General features: G+C 35.0%; 1 protein-coding gene across 15 annotated transcripts in view; it reads right to left on the reverse strand.

Moving 5' to 3' along the window:
- Nucleotides 1-21,167, reverse strand: part of NT5C2 (5'-nucleotidase, cytosolic II) — a 164,963-nt gene that overhangs the window by 42,585 nt on the left and 101,211 nt on the right. For all 15 annotated transcript variants that reach the window (XR_016388000.1, XR_016387999.1, XR_016387997.1 and 12 more), the window contains one exon: nucleotides 17,103-17,176. Coding sequence is in view for 10 of the 15 variants with exons in the window: in XM_089897312.1 (XP_089753438.1) it covers nucleotides 17,103-17,176 (74 nt within the window). In the remaining 5 variants the exon portion in view is untranslated. The remainder of the gene's footprint in view (nucleotides 1-17,102; nucleotides 17,177-21,167) is intronic.

Below are 21,167 nucleotides of genomic sequence, written 5' to 3' on the forward strand. Positions count from 1 at the left end.
TTAACTTTATTAAGGATATTTTTTAATCATACACAAAAGTAGATAGAATATTAAATGAGCTACTTTAAACCCATTAACAATTATCACTATTTTGGATTCTTGTTTCCTCTATCATCGCTAATTTATTCTTTCCCAATTGAGTAATTTTATCAGATGAAAAAGTTTTTAAACTGATCTATAACAGAATATTTAAATAGCACACAAGTATCATATATAGGCACCTACAGAATTATTTCATTACCTAGATCAGGTGATCCTTTAATTAAACTGCTTAAAAATCCTTCCCATTTAGAGGCCAATGTAATGCCAGAACAGTCTTTTTATCAGCAATAAGTTATAATAAAAGCCTTCCAAATTAAGGATTGCTCAGAAATATTTTAACTATACTATGGCTATCAATTTTATAGTCTTGACGAGAAAACCAGTTCTACCAAAAGCACTGATCTTTTGGTATTATAGTACTGGCTTAGTATTACCATGCATTTTAAAACTCTTAGGAGGGACTTCCCTGGGGGCCCAGTGGTTAAGAATCTGCCTGCCAATGGAGGGGACATGGGTTTGATCCCTGATCTGGGAAGATCCCACATGCCGCAGAGCAACTAAGCCTGTGCGCCACAACTACTGAGCCTGCGCTCTAGAGCCCATGAGCCAAGACTACTGAGCCCGCTGCCACAACTACTGAAGCCCGTGCTCCTAGAGCCCATGCTCCGCAACAAGAGAAGCCACCGCAATGAGAAGCCCGTGCACCAAAACAAAGAGAAGCCTGGCTCGCTGCAATTAGAGAAAGCCTGCGGCCCTCCCTGCAACCAAAAAAAAAACTCTTAGGAAATCAGAGTTAACACATAGGCTGATATGTTGGGCTAAAGAAAATAGAAGTGTAAACATGTGAGAAAAATTTTATATTAGGGATGCCATCAAAAATAGCTCAGTTAAAAAAAGGATAGCTTTGTTCAGTTAAAGAAACAAACTAATAAAGAAGTATTTCTACCTAAGGATCAATGAATCTATTCCTAAGTAAGTTCTCTCTAAAAGACAACTACCCCCAAACAACAGAAAAATAAACCCAAAACCTCCAAAACAAAACAAAACAATCCTGAAGTTAAAACAATCAAACTGTATTATGCCTTTTATTTTTTCCCCACCCTCTCCCCAAATAACACCTTTGAAAAGCAAATGTAATAAAATCTACCATCCAAGTGAGCCTTCTCCCATTCAAAATAATCACTCCCAAGGTAATATACATTGACACTTATTCCAGTAATGCAATCATTACTCAAAACATATCTGAAATTCTTCTTTCAAAATTACTTTCAGAGTCAAGAGCACATTGTTCTAAATATACATCCTCCCTGGTGGCACATTTTCATCAACAGGTGATGAATTTAATTTAAGGTGTAGGGGGCAGTTATTGAGAGCAACCAGCAACTAAGAGGGGAATTTGAGAAGGGTTAAAAAACAGGTGTGACTACTTGAAGTAATGAAGAAGGTTTTCTTGTGGGTTTATAAACTGGCTGTGGAAACAGTTCCAAAGGAATTCCTAAAATTCTAAGAAATGACAGAGGTATTGCAGTAAGTTTTCCCTAATAAGGTGACTTTATGAAGGATAATATCTATTTGGCAGCGTATTTTCTTATGGGCTTTCTTTTATAAAATTACTCTTTTGACCCATTTTATATGTGTTTAATTTTGCAAGGCACCTCAAATCTCTTCTGAGGATTTACATAAAAGTAAACTTTATTGCTTTATAGGTAGCAAACCTTCCAGCTATGTAAACCCATTCAACCATAGGCCTGTGAAGTTCAGCTTATTCTAACTGGATCCTTGATACAAATCACTGATTGGACTCTAATACTAATTATCACTTTTCATCTTCACAATTCTCTTTTATGGGTTGAGTCCTCATAATATATTCTAATTAGATTTTTATTTTGCTTAGTTTTATGAGGCTGTTTTCCAATTTACTTTTATTGATAATTTTATCAACCACCATCCTTGTTTTTTTCTTTTATGGAAAGGGATTATCTCTTTTTGAAAAGGTTTCCCCCTCTTTTATCTGTTACCCTAGTTTCTCTGTTCACTCAGCTTATCCTCTTATTCTACTGTTTCAGAAAAACAAAAAACCCGTTCAAAAGTTCTTTTAAGAAAAAAGATCACTAAGGGGGGATAATGAATGCATTTCACTTACTGAACTACACCTATTTTTATATTCCTTTAATCTTCAACTGTGAACATTTAGATCCATTCACAAACTGATAAACCCCTCAAGAATACGTCAGAGGACACACAGGTTAATAACTTTCACTGACTTGAATGCGATCATTCACTAACACAAAAACCTCCTGCACGTAGACAATCTGTTTGGAGGGCTGTGGAGTACGGTAATGTGCAAGTTCTACATTTTCCAAGTTATGAGAAGGATGCTCTGACTACTATCTCATGACCTAGGACAATGGGAATTTCTCTGGCCTTTTTTATTATCTTCCTTTTGGTTATCTTCCTTGGTTTGTACAAAAAACTTTTCAGGAAATGCATTCCTTTAAGAGACTCTGTTGTCACACTAAGAACTTCAAACATCCATCCAGTTTATACACTATCCACAGTAAGTTCAATTCAACTGATGTTCCATATTAATTTAATTAATCACTATTGCAAGGAGCTCATCTTTCTTTAAGGAGAGATGTTGAAGCAGAGACATAGAAGTTTACATTGTCATATGTTTCATTTTTTAAAAAAGTGTTCTTGGGACTTCCCTGGTGGCGCAGTGTTTGGGAATCCACCTGCCAATGCAGGAGACATGGGTTTGAGCCCTGGTCTGGGAAGATCCCACATGCCATGGAGCAACTAAGCCAGTGAGCCACAACTACTGAGCCTGCGCTCTACAGCCCGCGAGCCACAACTACTGAGCCCTCGTGCCACAACTACTGAGCCCTCGTGCCACAACTACTGAAGCCCGCGCGCCTAGAGCCCGTGCTCCGCAACAAGAGAAGCAGCCACCTCAGTGAGAAGCCCACGTACCACAACGAAGAGTAGCCCCCGCTCACAGCAACTAGAAAAAGCCCATGTGCAGCAATGAAGACCCAACACAGCCAAAATTAAATAAATAAATAAAAATTTAAAAATAATAATAAAGAAATAAAAAAAAAAGTGTTCTCTCTGCATATATGGTCAAATGATTTTTGACAAGAATGTCTAGTCTATTCAGCAAGGAAAGAGCAACCTTTTCAATGGTGTTGAGCAAACTAGATGTCCACATGTGAAAGAATGAAGTTAGACCCTTACCTTATAACCACACACAAAAATTAACTCAAAATGGATCAAAGATCTAAATATTATGAGCTAAAAACATAAAACACTTAGAACATTTTCATTATATTGGATTTACCAATATAATGAAATATTTCATTACATTTCAATGTATTTCATTATATTTCATTACGTTGGATTTGGCAATGACCTCTTAGATGTGAAATCAGCAAAAGCACAGGCAACAGAAGAAAAAATAGACAAATTAGACTTCATCAAAATTAAAAACTTTTCTGCTTCAAAAGACACTATCAAGAGAGTGAAAAAACAACACACAGAATGAGAGACAATATTTGTAAATCATATACCTGAAAATGGATTAACATCTATAATATTTAAAGAGCTCCTGCAACTCAACAACTACAACAAAACAAACAACCCATTTAAAAACTGGAAAAAGGACTTTAAATAGGTATTTCTCCAAATAAGATATACAAATGGCTAATAAGCACATGAAAGATGCTCAACATCACTGCCGATAGGGAAATATAAATCAAAAACCACAATGAGATACCACTTCACACCCATTAGGAAGACTATTATCAAAACAAAAACAACAACAAAAACCTGAAAATAATAAGTGTTGGCCAGGATGTGGAGAAATTGGAACCCTCCTGCATGGCTGATGGGACTGTAAAATGGTACAGCCACTGTGGAAAACAGTGTGGCAGTCCCTCAAAAAGTTAAACATAGAATTACCATGTGATCCAGCAATTCCATTCCAGGGTATAGACCTAGAAAAACTGAAAGCAAGGACTTAAGCAGACACTTGTACACCAATGTATATAGCAGCATTAGTCACAGTGGCCAAAAGGTGGAAGCATCCACTGACAGATGATGGATAAACAAAATGTGGTACATAAATATAATGGAATATTATTCAGCCTTAGAAAGGAATGAAATTCTGAGATATGCTACAACATGGATGAAATTTGAAAACACTATGACAAGAGATATAAGCCAGACATAAAAAGACAAATATTCTATGACTCTACTATTTATATGAAATATACATAATAGGTAAATTCACAGAGACAGAAAGTATACTAGAGGTTATAGGGACTGAAGGGAAGAGGAAATGGGGAGTTATTGCTTAATGGGTACAGAGTTTCTGTTTGGGATGATGAAAAAGTTCTGGAAATGGATAGTGGTGAAGGTTGCACAACACTGTGGATGTATGTAATGTCACTCAATTATACGCTTAAAAATGAAGAAATAGTAAATTTTACGTTATGAATATTTTACCACAAAAAAAAAAAAGGGAAGAAAAAAGTGTTCTACCTCATTTGAGATGTCTTCAGTGACAGTACACCAATACTATATAATACTTCTTACTTTAATTGTTTTTCCTCACCCCTTTAAATGCCTCTAATGCCAATAAGTTTGGTAGGAATATACAATTGCTGACAGAAACATGATCTGAGTGCTCTGGACTTTAGTCCAAGTAAATACACCATGCAAAAAAATGTTCATTTAAATGTCAAGTGAATTGAGTCAATTCCAGTTAACAACAAAACAAGATCAGAGTGCATCTACTATGCCTGAGAGGATAGGATGAGAGATCAAAAGTCCTGAGATGCTTCTGCTAGTAGCAGATTTACCAAAACCAAGGACTAGTTTCTCTTAATTTCTTCCTTGATACTCCTAATACTTTATTCTATCTTCTCTCCCCACTTTAGGCTTGTTAATGCGAAGTGCTTAGCTTTGGCATAATTAAATTTTATCCCCAGCGGCTAATGACATGGCCTAGAAAGGAGAGGAGGACAGAAAAATTCAAAAAGAGTCTAAAATATATTTTCAATCCCTCCCAAGATTTTTTAATTGAAAAAAAGCATAATTTTATAATTCTAAAAATACAGTATTTATACAGTACTCTTAAGGCTTAAGATTGCTTCTAAAAATTAAAGAAAGAAAAATTGTGTAAAACTATAGTAGTCCCCCTTTATCTTTGGTGAATTCGTTCCAAGAGCCCCGGTGGATACCTGAAACCGTAAACAGTACCAAACCTTACATATACTATGTTTTTTCCTATACGTACATACCTCTGATAAAGCTTAATTTGTAAATTAGGCACAGTAAGAGATGAACAATAATAACCAATAATAAAATAGAACAATTATAACAATATACTGTAATAAAAGTTATGCACACTCTCTCTCAAAATATCTTATTGTACATATTTAATGCCTTTTCCATCTTAACTAAGTACTCATCACACAAATGGTGGCCAAACTTTTGTAGTTTGAGGTGACAGCATAACGAGTTTCTATTTCCTTCTTCACAATTTCGCGAATATTCATTCTTACTGTAGATCTTAGTAACCTCAGCATGATTGTTTTCTTTCCTTATGAAGTTGAGAACTTTCACTTTTTCACTCAAAGGAAGCATTTAAAGGCTTCTCTTCAGCAAATATGAATTCCCAGCATCACTACTCTTGCTCTTTGGGGCCATTATTAAAAAAAAAAAAAAAATGAAGTTCACTTGAACACAAGCACTGTGATATCACGACAGTTGATCTAATAACTGAGAGGGCTATTAGATGACTAACAGGGAGGATACACGGGACAAAGGGATGATTCACATTCTGGGTGGGATGGAGCAGGAAGGTACGAGATTCCATCGTGCTACTCAGAACAGCGTGCAGTTTAAAACTTATGAATTGCTTATTTCTGGAATATTCCATTAAAAAAAAATTTCTGACCACAGTTGACTGTGGGTCAATGAAACCATGGAAAGTGAAACTGTAGGTAAGAGGCGACTACTGTATCTGCAGTCTAAGAATGAGGATTACATTTAAATAGATGGCAAGAGCAAGATGGATTTTGCCCTAGGGAGAATTCCTATTTTGGGAACAAAATGAAGGATGATCTTTTATGCTTATGAGTTTTTTCTCTTATTAAGTTCTTATCTAGAGGTAAGTAAATAATTTCTATACCTCTGATAGCTGGGAGCAGCATGAGAAATGGAAACTGACCTGGGTTTAAATTTTAGCTATGAGTCTTAAGCCAATGTACAAGCTACATACAGGTCATTTTACCTGTTGACTTGGTGGCCTTATTTGTAAAACTGAGCTAATAATCCCTACTTCAGAGGGTTGATATGAGGATTAAAAGGTATGCTGTATATAAAGTACATTTTCTAGCTCATAATAATACATGCTTAATAAATGTTTATTCTCTTCCTCCTGACAATTTTTCAGAAAAGATGGGGGAGACTAGACACTGCCCATGGCATCCGCTATTTCAGAAATAAGGAACTTATTGCTGGACTTAAATGGCTCAGAACCTGAAGGTGTTGAAGCTGGTAAAATATTGGAATGTGTCTCTTTGGGATCTTTGAGCCCAAGAGGGAAACAAACAAACAAACAAACAAACAAAAAAACACCAGACTTCTTAATTGAAAAAAGAAAAATCAAGATGATTTTCTAAATGAACCAAGTTAGAAATAGTAATACATTTTCATAATCCTAAACCAAGAGTCACTCTGTATTTGTGAAGGGCATTAAGTAAATATTAACAAATCTGCCCCCCACCCAAAAATGTTGTACTACTCTCCCTTGGGGTAAAAACTTCCGAAAACTTAACAATTCTACATATATAATTTTGATGTTAATTCCATGGAACTTACTGCATGTTTAAGTCTTTCATGCAACTGCAAAGGTCAACTTGTTCTTTCCACTTAAAAGAGTTTTATTGTTTCAAAAAAGCAAATAACTCCCCTTGCATTTATTAGAAGCATATCAGTGATATCTTTGTCATAAGTAAAAAAATTTTTTTTTTTTTTTTGCAGTACGCGGGCCTCTCACTGTTGTGGCCTCTCCCGTTGCGGAGCACAGGCTCCGGACGCGCAGGCTCAGCGGCCACGGCTCACAGGCCCAGCCGCTCCGTGGCATGGGGTATCTTCCCGGACCAGGACACGAACCCGTGTCCCCTGCATAGGCAGGCAGACTCTCAACCACTGCGCCACCAGGGAAGCCCCAAGTAAAAATTTTTAACTTAAGTAAGGATCCTTTCTCAGAAATCTATTCCTTCAGCATGATCCTGCTAAGAAATAACCCTTCACTGAAAACACTGCTTAATTTCTACGGAAACATAATCTGATGCCAAATACCTTGTCATTAAAAATTTACTCAGAAAAGAACTTTAACTTTCTGTTAAGTTTGTGATCATTTGCAATACTTAAGAAGAAGATTCAAAAGAATGATTAAATATTCCACTGCCATCTGTTTAGCACTCCAGGTTTTCCCACAAGATATAGGAGTACAAAACAAATGAGTTTAATATTGACACTTTTCTCCTTAGAGTTTCCCTTACGCTCAAGTTCAGTATATTAATAATTTGGTATCACCAGTCAGAGCAAGAAAACTACTTTCATTGCATTTATCATTTTATATACATTATTCCATTCAAAATTTATACCAATAGTTTATCCCTGTACTCACTCCTTCCTTCATTTTGGATTAAATGAAGGAACTGAGATTCAGGCAGGCTAAGTAACATGCTGGTGGCCAAGAGCTAGTAAAAGGTAGAGCTGGGATCCAAACCCAAGTCTATCACACTCTGAGGTTTCTTCTTCTTCTCCAACCACATAGCCTCTAAGGTAAAGATGAAGAACAAGACTGGGCCTAAACTCAGAGTGTTATGGGACTTATCCCTCAAAACAGAAAGAGGGTTATTCTGGCTTTTTTTTTTTAATCACTTTTTTATACCCAGATTACTCTCACTTAACAGCTATTGACTAGCATTTTGCTTGTTAAAGAAACCACATTTTGTAGATTAGCAGTCTGTCAGAAAGTGATGATCTGTAACTGTGAGGAGGTGATGTAAGTACATTATGTCACTCATTTCATCACAAAAGATATTCTCATTTGAAACCTCAGCAATAAATTTCTGGGTATAATATTATGAAACTAAGTAACAGAATACTAAGAGTAATGGAAACCACAGGTCTTTTTATGCCTATATGCCACTTGAAAAATGAACAAACACTAAACCTTAAAAACTCCAATCCTCCTTTTGTTTTCTATTTTCACTCTTCTGTCCACTCTTAGTAACAACAAATTCAGCAACATAACATTTTTAGGAGTCCTCTATGCAAACAAAATCAAAGAAACAAAATTCACAAATAGTATAGATTGGTCCCTTCATTCTGTGGAGAGGGAGTAACTGGGTTAAAAACAACTTTCTTGCTCTCTGACAAGTCCAAAGACCTAATCTTAGGTTGACTATCAAGATCTTTTTTGGCTTGATTTGTCCTGGAGAATGCACTTACAAGTCTGATCCATCTGTCTGTCCCACTTAAGCACAAAAAGGCTAAAGATCACTCTCAGAAAAAGACCACAAACAAATTCTGAGGTCTAGAAAGACCTACACTAGGGCAACTTAATAAAGGGAAACCAGAGCACTCAACAGGTCTAATTAAGGGGAAGAGAAGCCAAGGGAAAAGAAAAACACTTATCTGTAGAGGAAGCCAAAAATGCAAAGGACCAGTTTCTGATATACATCATGTGGAAAGAATGTTGATAAAGTAATTGGGGTGAGAGAGGAATTATAAATAGGCCTAATAGGTACTTTTTATATAAAACATAGTCCACCATTAGTCAGTGGCAAAGCTAATATACAAGACTAAGTATGACCTAGATTCTAAACATTGACTTTCATATATAAACTAATCTGTACTTAGTAGAAAAACTGGTTAGACCATAATTAACGTACATAATCCCATTAGAGAAATAAAGTGTTAATCTACAGTATTACAGACATGGAGCTAAATAAATACCAATACTGGCATTAATTCTCTAGGCAGATTTCAGGATTAAAACTGATTTAGGTCCAAAAGCTTTTTGTTTGGGAGTTTTAATTTTTATTTTATATAAAAATGTCAATCTTACATAGATATCCTGCAAATAAACTAATAAAAACAAAAATGTATAGCTTGCTTTAATTATAGGGATAGCTGATGATAAAGGGATCGTCTCTAAAAAACTGTTTGGGCTATGAGGCTGACATTCAGATCAGATGAAGATAATGAGGTTCCCATCAGAATGGATTTGATACTGAACACTGTGATTCATTTCATTTAGGGGAATAAGTGTACCAAACTGTAAGCAATATCATAAAATTTTAAAAAATTAAGGCCATCAATTTCTCTTTTAATAAACTAAACAAACAAACAATCACCACAACTTAACTTCATTCTACCAAAGGTCCATATAATTTACTTTTGGAAAATTACAAGTTTGGAATAATTATATACATACAGCTTAACATTCTTATAGAGTCCATGTATGTATTCCTGCCTCAATTATCTTCTTCCTTATTTATTAGTGACAAATCAAAGTTTTAAATGATTATTCATCACTAATTCTATCAACCCCAACATCTGACATGAATAACATGAGGATTATTCAAAGCCAATTTTCTTACCTATCAATATGAATTAAAGGCGAAAAATCAGAGCTAACCCAAACCATGACACCCCTCCTCCCAAAGGAGGTCTCCTGTGGCCATTTTCTAGACCAAAAACAGAACTGTTTCCTTATGAAAATAGCTTAAGTCTCCACAATTAGACCCCATCCCCAAACACTTTCCATGAAAAAGACATGTATATTTCAAACATTTGTAAACAGGGGAAAAGAAACTTTGAGAAAACCTATGTAACTGTTTTCTGAGAAGAAATTTAGGCAAAGTTTACAGCATGATAAGGTAGGCCCTGAGCCAATAACCACCCTCTCACTGAATGTACCATTCCAAAACATGACTGCCATTTGAGATGTGATGTCCTATCCAGACACTTCAGAAGCATCAATCCTAGCCTTACTATCAATTTCACTACATTCTAACTCTGAAAACTAGTAATCCATCTATGCTGTAAATGATAACTCTGTATCACTCAAAATATCATTCACCAGAATAGCCAATTCATAGATTATGCTAATAGCAATTTTATAGCATATCTAATAATTTCATTTCATATAAAATGAACATTTATTGGCTTGCTCCTTCCCCCAATAAAGAAAAGCAAATGGTTATTGAACGTCTTCTCTAGTTAGGAATAGTATACACGAGGGTAGCTATTTATTGTAACTGCTACTATTTATTAAGCCCTTAATATACACTGAAATTATACTGAAAAAAAGGCTAAAACAACCAATTCCCTAATCCCCCGAACTCTAAAGTCAAAATATACAGGGGGAAAAAAATTGAAAGAAAGTGCATTGTGCCACATTTCATTCTGCACAAAGAATCAACATTTTCCAGTAACACCTGAAGCAAGAAAGTAGGCCAACAACATAAAAAATGTTAATGGTGCTAAGAGTTAGAATACAGAAGCAAGGGCTTCCCTGGTGGCGCAGTGGTTGGGAGTCCGTCTACCGATGCAGGGGACATGGGTTCGTGCCCCGGTCCAGGAAGATCCCCCATGCCGCGGAGCGGCTAGGCCCGTGAGCCATGGCCGCTGAGCCTGCGTGTCTGGAGCCTGTGCTCCGCAAAGGGAGAGGCCACAACAGTGAGAGTCCCGCGTACCGCAAAAAAAAAGAATACAGAAGCAAAACAATCAAACTTAAAAATTATCATCAGAAATAAAAATGGTTAATGCCTAGGTCCTAACAAAAAATATACTTGCCCTATATCTATGTTTAAAAGTTGAATGTATAATTTGAAACCTTCCCACAAAAAGATAAGTCCAGGCCTACACGGTTTCACTCCTATCAAATATTTAAGGAAAAAATAATACCAATCCTACCCAAGCTTTCCAAAAATAAGAAAATGAAATGGGGGAGTTCCCTGGCAGACCAGTGGTTAGGACTCTGTGCTCTTACTGAGGAGGGCCCAGGTTCAATCCTTGGTTGGAGAATTAAAATCCCACAAGCTGCGAGGCACCGCCAAAATACAAACAAACAAACAAACAAAAAAAAAAAGAAAAGAAAAAGGGAAAGCGAAATGGTTTCCAACTCAGTATATGAGGTCAGCATTACCCTAAAGTCAAAATTAGACAGACATTACAAGAAAACTATCAACTAATACCTCTCATGAACAGAATGCAAAAATCCTCAACAAAATATTGGCAAATCAAATTTGCCAATAAAAAAATAAATAAAAGGTACATGACCAAGAGGGATTTATTCCAGGAATGCAAAATTGGTTTAACATTCAGAAATCAATCAATGCCATTCACCCTTTTAACAGACTAAAAAAGAAAAACCGTATGATCATCTCAATTGAGGCAGAAAAATATTTGATGAAATTTAGCACCCAATTCATGTATAAAAAAAAAAAAAACTCTCGGACAACTAAGAATAAAGGGGAACTTCCTCAATCTAACAAAAATCATCTACAAAAAACCTGCAACCAACATCATACTTAATAGTGAAAACTAAACATTCTCTCTTTAAGATCAAGAACACCCAAGGAGGTCAATTCTCAACACCTCTATTCAACATGGTACTATGGTTTTAGTCAGTGCAATGAAGCCAAAATTTTTTTAATAAGATATATATAGATACGAAAGGAAAAAGTAAATTATTTGCAGACCATATGATCATATATGTAGATAATTCTAAGGAATCTACAAAAGAGCTCCTAGAACTATTGAATAATAAGCAAATCAAGCAAGTCACAGGACACAAAAATAAGCTGCATTTCCAAATGCAAGTGACAAAAAAACAGAAAATGAAATTTAAAACACCATTTACAACTACATAAAAATATGAAATACTTAACAAATGAATGTGACAAAATATGTATAAGACCTTTACACCAAAAATCACAAAAAAATTGCTAAAAGGTAAGAAAGAAGATTAGGTAAATGGAATGATGTATTAATGTTCATGGACTGGAAGATTCTATGTAGTTAAGATGTCAATTTTCCACAAATGGAACAAGGGATCAAGACAATCCTAATCAAGATCCCACCAGGCTTTTTTGAAAAAGTGATAAGCTTATTCTAAAATTTATACAGTAATGTGAAGGACCTAGAATATCAAAACCATTCGAGAAAAGAATAAAGTTAGAGGACTTAACACTACCTGACTTCAAGACTAACTATAGGGCTTCCCTGGCGGCACAGTGGTTGAGAGTCTGCCTGCCGATGCAGGGGACATGGGTTCGTGCCCCGGTCCGGGAAGATCCCACATGCCGCAGAGCAGCTGGGCCTGTAAGCCATGGCCACTGAGCCTGCGCGTCCGGAGCCTGTGCTCCTCAACAGGAGAGGCCACAACAGTGAGAGGCCCGCGTACAGCACAAAAAAAAAAAAAAAAAAAGACTAACTATAAAACCTACAATAATCAATCAAGATCATGTGATAGGCACTTAAGACCAATGGAATAGAATGTCAATAGACATACCAACATATATTGGTCAATATATTCAGAAGGTATATATCTGACAAAGGACCAGTATTCAGAACATATAAAGAACTTCTATAGCTTGAAAATAAAAAGACAACCCAATTAAACCATGCGCATTTGAATAGGCACTTCACAAAAGAAATACAAATAGCCAATAAGTACATGAAGATTTTCAACATCACTAGTTAACAGAGAAATACCAAGTAAAATCACAATGAAATAATACTACATATTCACTATAATGGCTAAATTCAAAGGACTGACAATGTCAAGTGTAAACAAGGAGTGAAGCAACTAGAAATCGCATGTTTGCTGAGTAGAAATTTAAAACGGTATCACTACTTTGAAAAACCATTTGTCAGTTCCCTAGAAGGTAAACATAATCTGGCAATTACACTCCTAAGTATTTTCCCAGGAAAAAAATAAAAATATACATCCACAAAAAGACTTGTACACCACCAATATTCTTAACAGTTTTACTCACAATAGCCCTAAACTGGAAACAACCCAAATGCTCATCAACAGATAAATAGATAAACAAATTGCAGTATAAAAACAAAGGACTACTACTTGGCCTCCCCTCCAAAAAAAAAAAAGTAAAGTTTAAAGAGAAAGGAGAATTTCATAATTTTGACTGGTTAACATCACTAGTAGTAAGACCTATCAACATTATGTACCCCTGGTATCATGCTCTAAGAAGGGCACATCACTTCTGTGGTATTCTTCCCAAATATGCATAATACTTCAATCTATTCATGAAGAAACATCAGACAAACCCGAATTGTGAAATATTCTACAAAAATACCTAACCAGTACTCTTTGAAGTGTCAAAGCAATGAAAGACGTAGGAAGTGTCACAGAAGAGACAAAGGATATATGACAACTAAATGCAATGTGAGATTCTGGTTTGGATCTTGGATTGGAATAAAGGACTTTAGTGTAAAAACTGAATAGTCTGTAGTTCAATTAACAGTACTGTACTAATGTTAATTTCTTAGTTTTTATAATTGTACTACAGTCAACCATGGTCAAGTAAGATGCTACCATTAGGAGAGACTAAAGGCAAACTCTTATTTTTGCAGCTCTTCCATAGGTCTAAAAATATTTGAAAATAAAAAGTTTAAAAAGTTAGGGGTAAAAAAAGAATGAACTGCCTACTGACAGACACACATAAATAAATCACAAAAAAAATTATGCTAAGCAAAAGAAGCCAGAAACAAGAGTACATTAGAATATGATTCCATTTACATGAAATTCTGGAAAGGTAAAATTAATCTGTAGTGACAAAAAGCCCTGAGGCAAAGAGTGGGGCCGGAGAGAGAAGTAACTTCAAAAAGGCAATGAGGGAACTTTCTGGAGTGATGGAAAAATTCTATATCTTGATTGTGGCAGTGGTTACACAGGTGAATACATTTTATCAAACTCAATCTATATACTTAAAATGCATGTATTTTATTGTATGTAACTTATTCCTCAATATAGTTTATTAAAATTTTAAAAATAAGTTCATATTTGAAAGTATTTAACTTGACTTATTAGTGTACATTTTATACTGGGTAAACTAAAATACTATGATTGATTCTTAAACTGATATATTAAAACTTATGCACCCAAATTGTTCATTCAATAAATATTTACTGGGCAACTACTATATGTCAGGCTTTAGGCAACACAAAGGATATAAATGTGAAAAAGAAAGCCCTTACCCTTGAGGAATTCACAGGCCAAAGGGGAGGCATGCAAGTGAACAAAAGCTGCAAGTGACATACAAATTGCTCTGGGGAATGATATAGCAGGGTGTCAGCACTGCACAGAGAAGGCAATGTCTCAGAAAAGTCTTCAGAAAGAATACAGGCCCTTTCCATGAATTCACCCTGTGAGGCTATTACACTTATTTCAGGGATATTTATCGAAGCTTTCAAAAAACACTTCTTTTAGTCTTGTCTCTCTACTTCATGGCACATTTTTCTGATGAAAAGTCCTTAGCACTTCAAGGGTGCAGTTTGTTTGTTAAAATTACCAAAAGTTATTCACAGACAAATTTAATGAATACCATTCTGGAAAACAGGTGACAGGTATGAAGTCAATAAACTTGTTTTCCTACATGCTTTATGAAGTGAAGGCAATACCACAGGGTAGTACCAATGTTTTTCATCCAACATAGAACTGTTGGAAGAATATATAGTCTCTCAAGGGGGCTACTTTAAAGAGCTTTGCCCTTTTGAGTGCTTAAGTCTCGGTTTGTTTGGGGGGGGTGCTTATTACTTTGAAATTATACCTCACTATAAACTGTCAATATTCAAAATAATAATTTAAATTTATTATATACATATATATCATATACGTAAACACAATGCTTAATTAAGTTTGAATCGTAGTTCAGCTATATCACAGCTAAATGTTTTTAGACAAAGTCCTTAAAAAATCAGCGTCTGCTGTAAAATGAAGACAATAGTAGTATCTGCCTCGTAGGATTTTGTAAATATTAAATAAGTGATGTGAATGAGATAATCTACGTAGTAAATGAAATAACCTATGTAAAACACTTAGGACAGGGCTTGGCATATGATAAGCACTTAATAAATGTTAATAATTATTGTTACATATAAGCAAAGTATATTAGTGTCTAGACTAAGAGTAAGCATTAAAATATAAAGTGGGATTACAAAAAAAAAAAGCATATAAAAAGAAGAAACCGTAAGGTAGCTTTAAAGTTTAGAAACTAAGATTCAGTGACTTTTTTGTTAAACAAGAGAATTCTTTTTTAAATTATTCTATGGGAATATACATTTATCTTAATGTTCAGTAACAAAATGTGCCAGGCACATTACAGGTTTCCAATAAATACTTATTGAATTGAACTACTTCAATACAGTGAGACTGTCTTAATAACCAAGAAAAAAAGTTTGTCACGTTTCAGCCCCATTAACTTCTACTTCTGCTTTAGTTAATATCCCTTTCAGCTGCCAAGCTACCTTGCCATTCTTTTCCCTGGAAAGTAGAATTCTAGAAAGGAGAAAGAATGCAAGATTTTCTCCCAATTTGGACAGCAAGATCTACATTGAGAAAGTATAGCGCTTCGAACTGCTTTCTGACAAGTATACCTAAAAGTGTCTGTGTCCAATTAGGAAAATATAAAAGAATCTAACTGCTGCAAAAACAGCTTTAAGGTAATAGAATACCAAATAAATAACAAAGAATACAGAGGGAAGAAAGAGAAATTCAAATCAAGTCAGTGTATATTTTCAATATAGAACTTGTTTGGTAAAATATCATACCCACATATATGTGGCAAGTACCTATAAACTACATGTGTTCATTTTTGTACATTTATATTATTCACTTATATTTATAGCCTAAACTGAACATCAAATTGAGATTTGTTTAATTTGAGATGATATAAACCTTCTAATAATGTTATATAAAGTTTCTGAACATAAGTGAATTAATACATCTTAATGTTTTTGTGTACTTAAAGACAGTATTTTTTAGAGAAAATTTCTGAAAGATTCTTTTCTGAGTGTCACAGTTGTATACATGTGCGTGTACATACATATATGCACATGTGCTCAACTCAGTTCTTCATCCCTACTTTTCTTTTTAGTTTTTTTTTTTTTAACTGAAGTACAGTTAGTTGATTTACAATGTTGTGTTAGTTTCAGGTGTACAGCAAAGTGATTCAGTTTTATATATATATATATATATATATATATATATATATTTTTTTTTTTTTCAGATTCTTTTCCATTATAGGTTACTACAAGATATTGAATATAGAATATAGTTCCCTGTGCTATATAGTTGATCCTTGTTCATCCCTACTCCTTAAATTAAATGGCATTTTTGTCAGACTGCAAATATTTTAATAAAAACTTCATAAGTTCTGAACAGATGCTGCAACTATTGGCTAATACACTGAGTATTTCAAATATGTCTCAGAGATATGAAGGGAAAAACAGCAGAGTGCTGGTGTTTAAGGTCTATTTGATAATGAACAAAGTAATAGCTCTAGTTTTTAAAAAGTCTTTACATAGTATATGTGCAATCACTTCAATAGAAAATCAACACATTTTTCATTTGTCTTAAGAAAATATTAAAAATTTTAACTGATAAACGTTTACCGGTGGTAGAGAGATACAAAATTCCATCCTTGAAGAACAGCTTAATAGAGTAAAAGCCAAAAGTGCCCAAATACACACAGTAATGTATAATTTCATCATATCATTTCTTACCAGGGTCTCTAAAATAATTTAGCACTTGTTCTACCTACCTCTACAATCTAGATCTCAAGGACATCTGGTAATTTCAATATTCACAAATCTCAGTGAAAGAGATTGAGCTAAATATATGACTGGCAGCTAAATATATGACTACATCAACAAGTGTTTATTGAATGGCCTACTGTGTTATATCCAAAGTAGTAGTTCTTAAGCAATCAGAAAGTGCTACTTACCAGCAAGTGTATAATCCATATCAAAACCAAAACACTTTATTTTTTCCATGGCTAAACTTCGGTTCACAAACACCCTAAAGAAAGGAGTAAAAAATGATATCTCAATTAACACTTAAACAACAAAAATTAAGTTCAATGGAATTATCTGGCTATCTTTCTAGAATGCATTTAAATACCAATATTAAGATTCATAATATAAATTATTCAAGTCCTCCTTATACCATAAGTGACATCAGATATTATACAAAAATACGTAAATTTCCTTATTGTGTCTTGATTTTAATGATGCCATGTACTCAAGTTTTCAGAGAATCAGCTCTCCCTTTCTAAGTCAGACCCCATAAAATAAGCTTATTTCTGAGATTTTATAATTCATTCACTCATTCATTTAGTTTATTTAATAAACAGAGGTTCATTTAAAGCCTACCATATGCCAGACACTAAAGACACAAATATAAACAGATTCATGTGACAAATACTTACTGAATGCCTACTATATGCCAGATACTGTGATATGGTAGAGAACAAAAGAGTACCTGCCCTCATGGAACTTATATTTTAACTTACAATCTCTCTCCTTGAGGAATTCAGCATAGCAGGAGAAAGACTTATAAGCAGATAATTATAGCAATTCAATAAATGCTATAAAATAACATGAGGAGAGAAAACAAGTTGTTTAGAGACCAGATGAGATGTCTGAGCTGATTTTAACAATTAGTAGAAGTTTTCCAGTAGGACAAAGCAAGAAGGGCATTCCAGACAGAATGACAAAGGAAAGACAGGGTTTGTAATGAACCAAAAAACATTTACTGAGGCTGGAGCTGGGTTTTCTTTGGTTTTACTTTTGTTTGTTTTTGCAAACGGAAGTTTTCCAGAGGAGAAGGGAAGGAGGCAACAAAGGTTATGAAGGTAAAAAAAGGATAGCAAGGGTCAAATTAATGAAGACTTTGTATGTCACATTAGAGAGTTTGGACTTTATCCTTCAGGCAAGAACAAATTAGCAGATTTTGATGAAATGAAATAATCAGATTCAAATTTCAGAAAGATCGCTATGAAGACACAGAGAAAACTAAACATATAATAGTATGGTGGATCATCACCATGATGGTGCTTTGTGGCAAGTTTTAATCATCTCTGAAAATAAGGATACCCCCTCCATCTGATCCCAAAGTATGGTGGGCAAAATTACTGAATGGTTTATCCCCTTATTACCAAACCTCTTCTTTGCCTTCATTTCATAAGTAGCTATGAGAAATGAGAATGCTACAAATCACCCAGGAAACTTGGTAGAAATAAAGATACCTGGGCTGGGCTTCCTGCATTAACAATATAGGTCAGTAGTCTCCAAAGAGGAGTGACTGCACCTGGGGATACAGAAGACTCCACTGGGATACAGAAGAAAATATTACAGCTTCTACTCAAATTTATCTCATCATTTTAAAATGTCTAATTTGTGTATGTTTTCTACTACATACAAGTAAGAATAGTAGTATAGGTAATTTATAAATAAGCACACACAGGGATGAATGCTCCATATTTTAACTGTGAAATAAGAGTTTGGAAACCACTAATCTAGATAATGACTTTTTAAAAAAACTTCACCAACTCAAATATTACTGTTTTAAACTTTATTAGAAAACTTTTCCTCTCATCTCAGAATGTATGTACCAATTTTATTTTATTATTTTTTTAACTTTTTATTTTATATTCGAGTATAGGCAATTGACGATGTTGTGATAGTTTCAGATGCACAGCAAAGGGACTCAGCCATATATATGCATGTATCCATTCTCCCCCATACTGCCCTCCCATCCAGGCTGCCACATAACACTGAGCAGAGTTCCCTGATATGCACTAATTTTAAATGCAGACAAATAATCAAATATTTGCTTAAAATATTTTAATAGGGCTTCCCTGGTGGCGCAGTGGTTGAGAATCTGCCTGCTAATGCAGGGGACACGGGTTCGAGCCCTGGTCTGGAAGGATCCCACATGCCGCGGAGCTACTAGGCCCGTGAGCCACAACTACTGAGCCTGCGCACCTGGAGCCTGTACTCCGCAACAAGAGAGGCCGTGATAGTGAGAGGCCCGTGCACCGCGATGAAGAGTAGCCCCCGCTTGCCGCAACTAGAGAAAGCCCTCACACAGAAATGAAGACCCAACACAGCATAAATAAATAAACTCCTACCCCCAACAACAACAACAAAAAATTTATTTTAATAGGGAACTTAAAAATCAATAGGTCCTTGAATTCAGAAATGTTATCTTCTAAAAAATATGAAAATCATTACTTATAGTGCGCTATGCACACTAGATTAGCTTTATAAAACTCTTAGTTCCTGAGAGAGCTGTTATATAAAACATCTACACTTTCTTTCCCTAAGAAAACCTGGTATTCTGTAAAATCAACATTTACTTTGATTAGGTTAATAATGGGTGGGAGAGGAAGAGTAGGGAATAGCTGAAAGATACAGGGAAATAGAGGATAAATGACACCTACCCAAATCTTTAAAAAAAAAAAAAACAAAACCCAAACTCCAACTATATCACCATGACCCTTCTACCACTTCATCAAACTTCACTCTATTTCTACTGATTGGAGCATCTACTTTATTATCACCTTTTTCCAGTTATATAAATCCTTATGAAGGCACAAGAGAGGGAAAAGACACCGAGTAATAGTTTTAACTCTGGAAACACACTGAAGCTCAGGCTTTTCAAACACACTCTCAATTCAGGCTAGGGGGCCAACTGGATCAAATCCCTGATCAGAGCCCAAACAGCTGACATGCCTAAAATATTCTATGGGAATTCAGGCAGGAACAGACTGGGAAGATTTTTCTTTCCAGGAGAGATATATGTGGAGCCACATAATAAAAGAAACAGTTTTGATTCTGATAGAAGAATGATGCAAGCTGGTTTTCGGCACAGCTAAAATCACAGAAAAAAAAGATACTTTGCTAGTATCACTCAATCACTGATAAAGGTAGAAAGAAACTATCAACAGACCCAGCTAGATAGTTTACCTGTTTCTTTCTCGTCCAGAAGAGAGGTTAAGCCTGTATTCCTTTTCATATTTTTTAAGGATACAGAGATCATAATGTACCTTAGGTATTATCCAGAGAAACTCTGGGAATGATATATATCAGGAATAAGAAAATCTGTGAAAATAATCGTTGCTAAATATCCATCAAATTACACTCTTTCCTTGTTGACTAACTGGTCACTTGATTCAATCAACACATTTGTTGAATGCTTATTACAAAGCAAGTACCATTTTATGACATATATCCTAGAAGCTGTCCTTTAGGGAGTGGCTAAAACTATCAAAGACTTTCTAGATGTCTAAAGTTAGAAAATAACACATTTTTCTATGAAACCAAATATCCTTTATCTTTTCATTTTCATTTAAAATAAGTACCCTCACGCACAGAAGCAACTCCTGAATTTAAAAAAGAAACAATCACTCCTGTCTCCCCATCTAATTTATTCCTATTATGAAACAGAAAGAAAAACCTCACATATATTCTCATCTCTCCTTTTCTTTCCCTAATTTATGCTACAACATGGGAGATGGGGCCAATAGGGAATTAACTCTAATTCGTACATGAATATCTAAAGTGCATAAGCAAAGCTATGAGGACAAAATGGAACAGCTGCATTATAGAGAACTGTAGTAATATATATGCTATGATTTACAAAGATAATAAACATGCAAATGCTGAAAGTATGCACTGACTTCAGCAGAGAGGCAGCCTTGAGCCAGAAATACCACGTCTCCAGAACATACTCTTAAAGAGAAACTGATCTCTTGGCCTCAAACTAATAACTATTCTTTACTATTACAATAAAAGAAAGTGTTAGGTACTATATCAATTAAAAGACTGGCTCACTGTTCCACCACACATTTAAAATGAAAATATCCTATCTGCTTGGGGAATCCAAAACTTTCTATTGGTCCCAGGACCCTGACTGTATCTTTGTCAATGCCAGTCAACTTGTGTCACTTTTCTAAATTATTAACCAGTGGAACATACTCCACCTCTATCTTCAAGAGCCTGAATAT

The sequence above is a fragment of the Delphinapterus leucas genome, chromosome 16 (genome assembly GCF_059928025.1).
Source record: "Delphinapterus leucas isolate spDelLeu-1000000601 "Yukka" chromosome 16, BTC_Dleu_Yukka2, whole genome shotgun sequence".
Classification (NCBI taxonomy): Eukaryota; Metazoa; Chordata; class Mammalia; order Artiodactyla; family Monodontidae; genus Delphinapterus; species Delphinapterus leucas.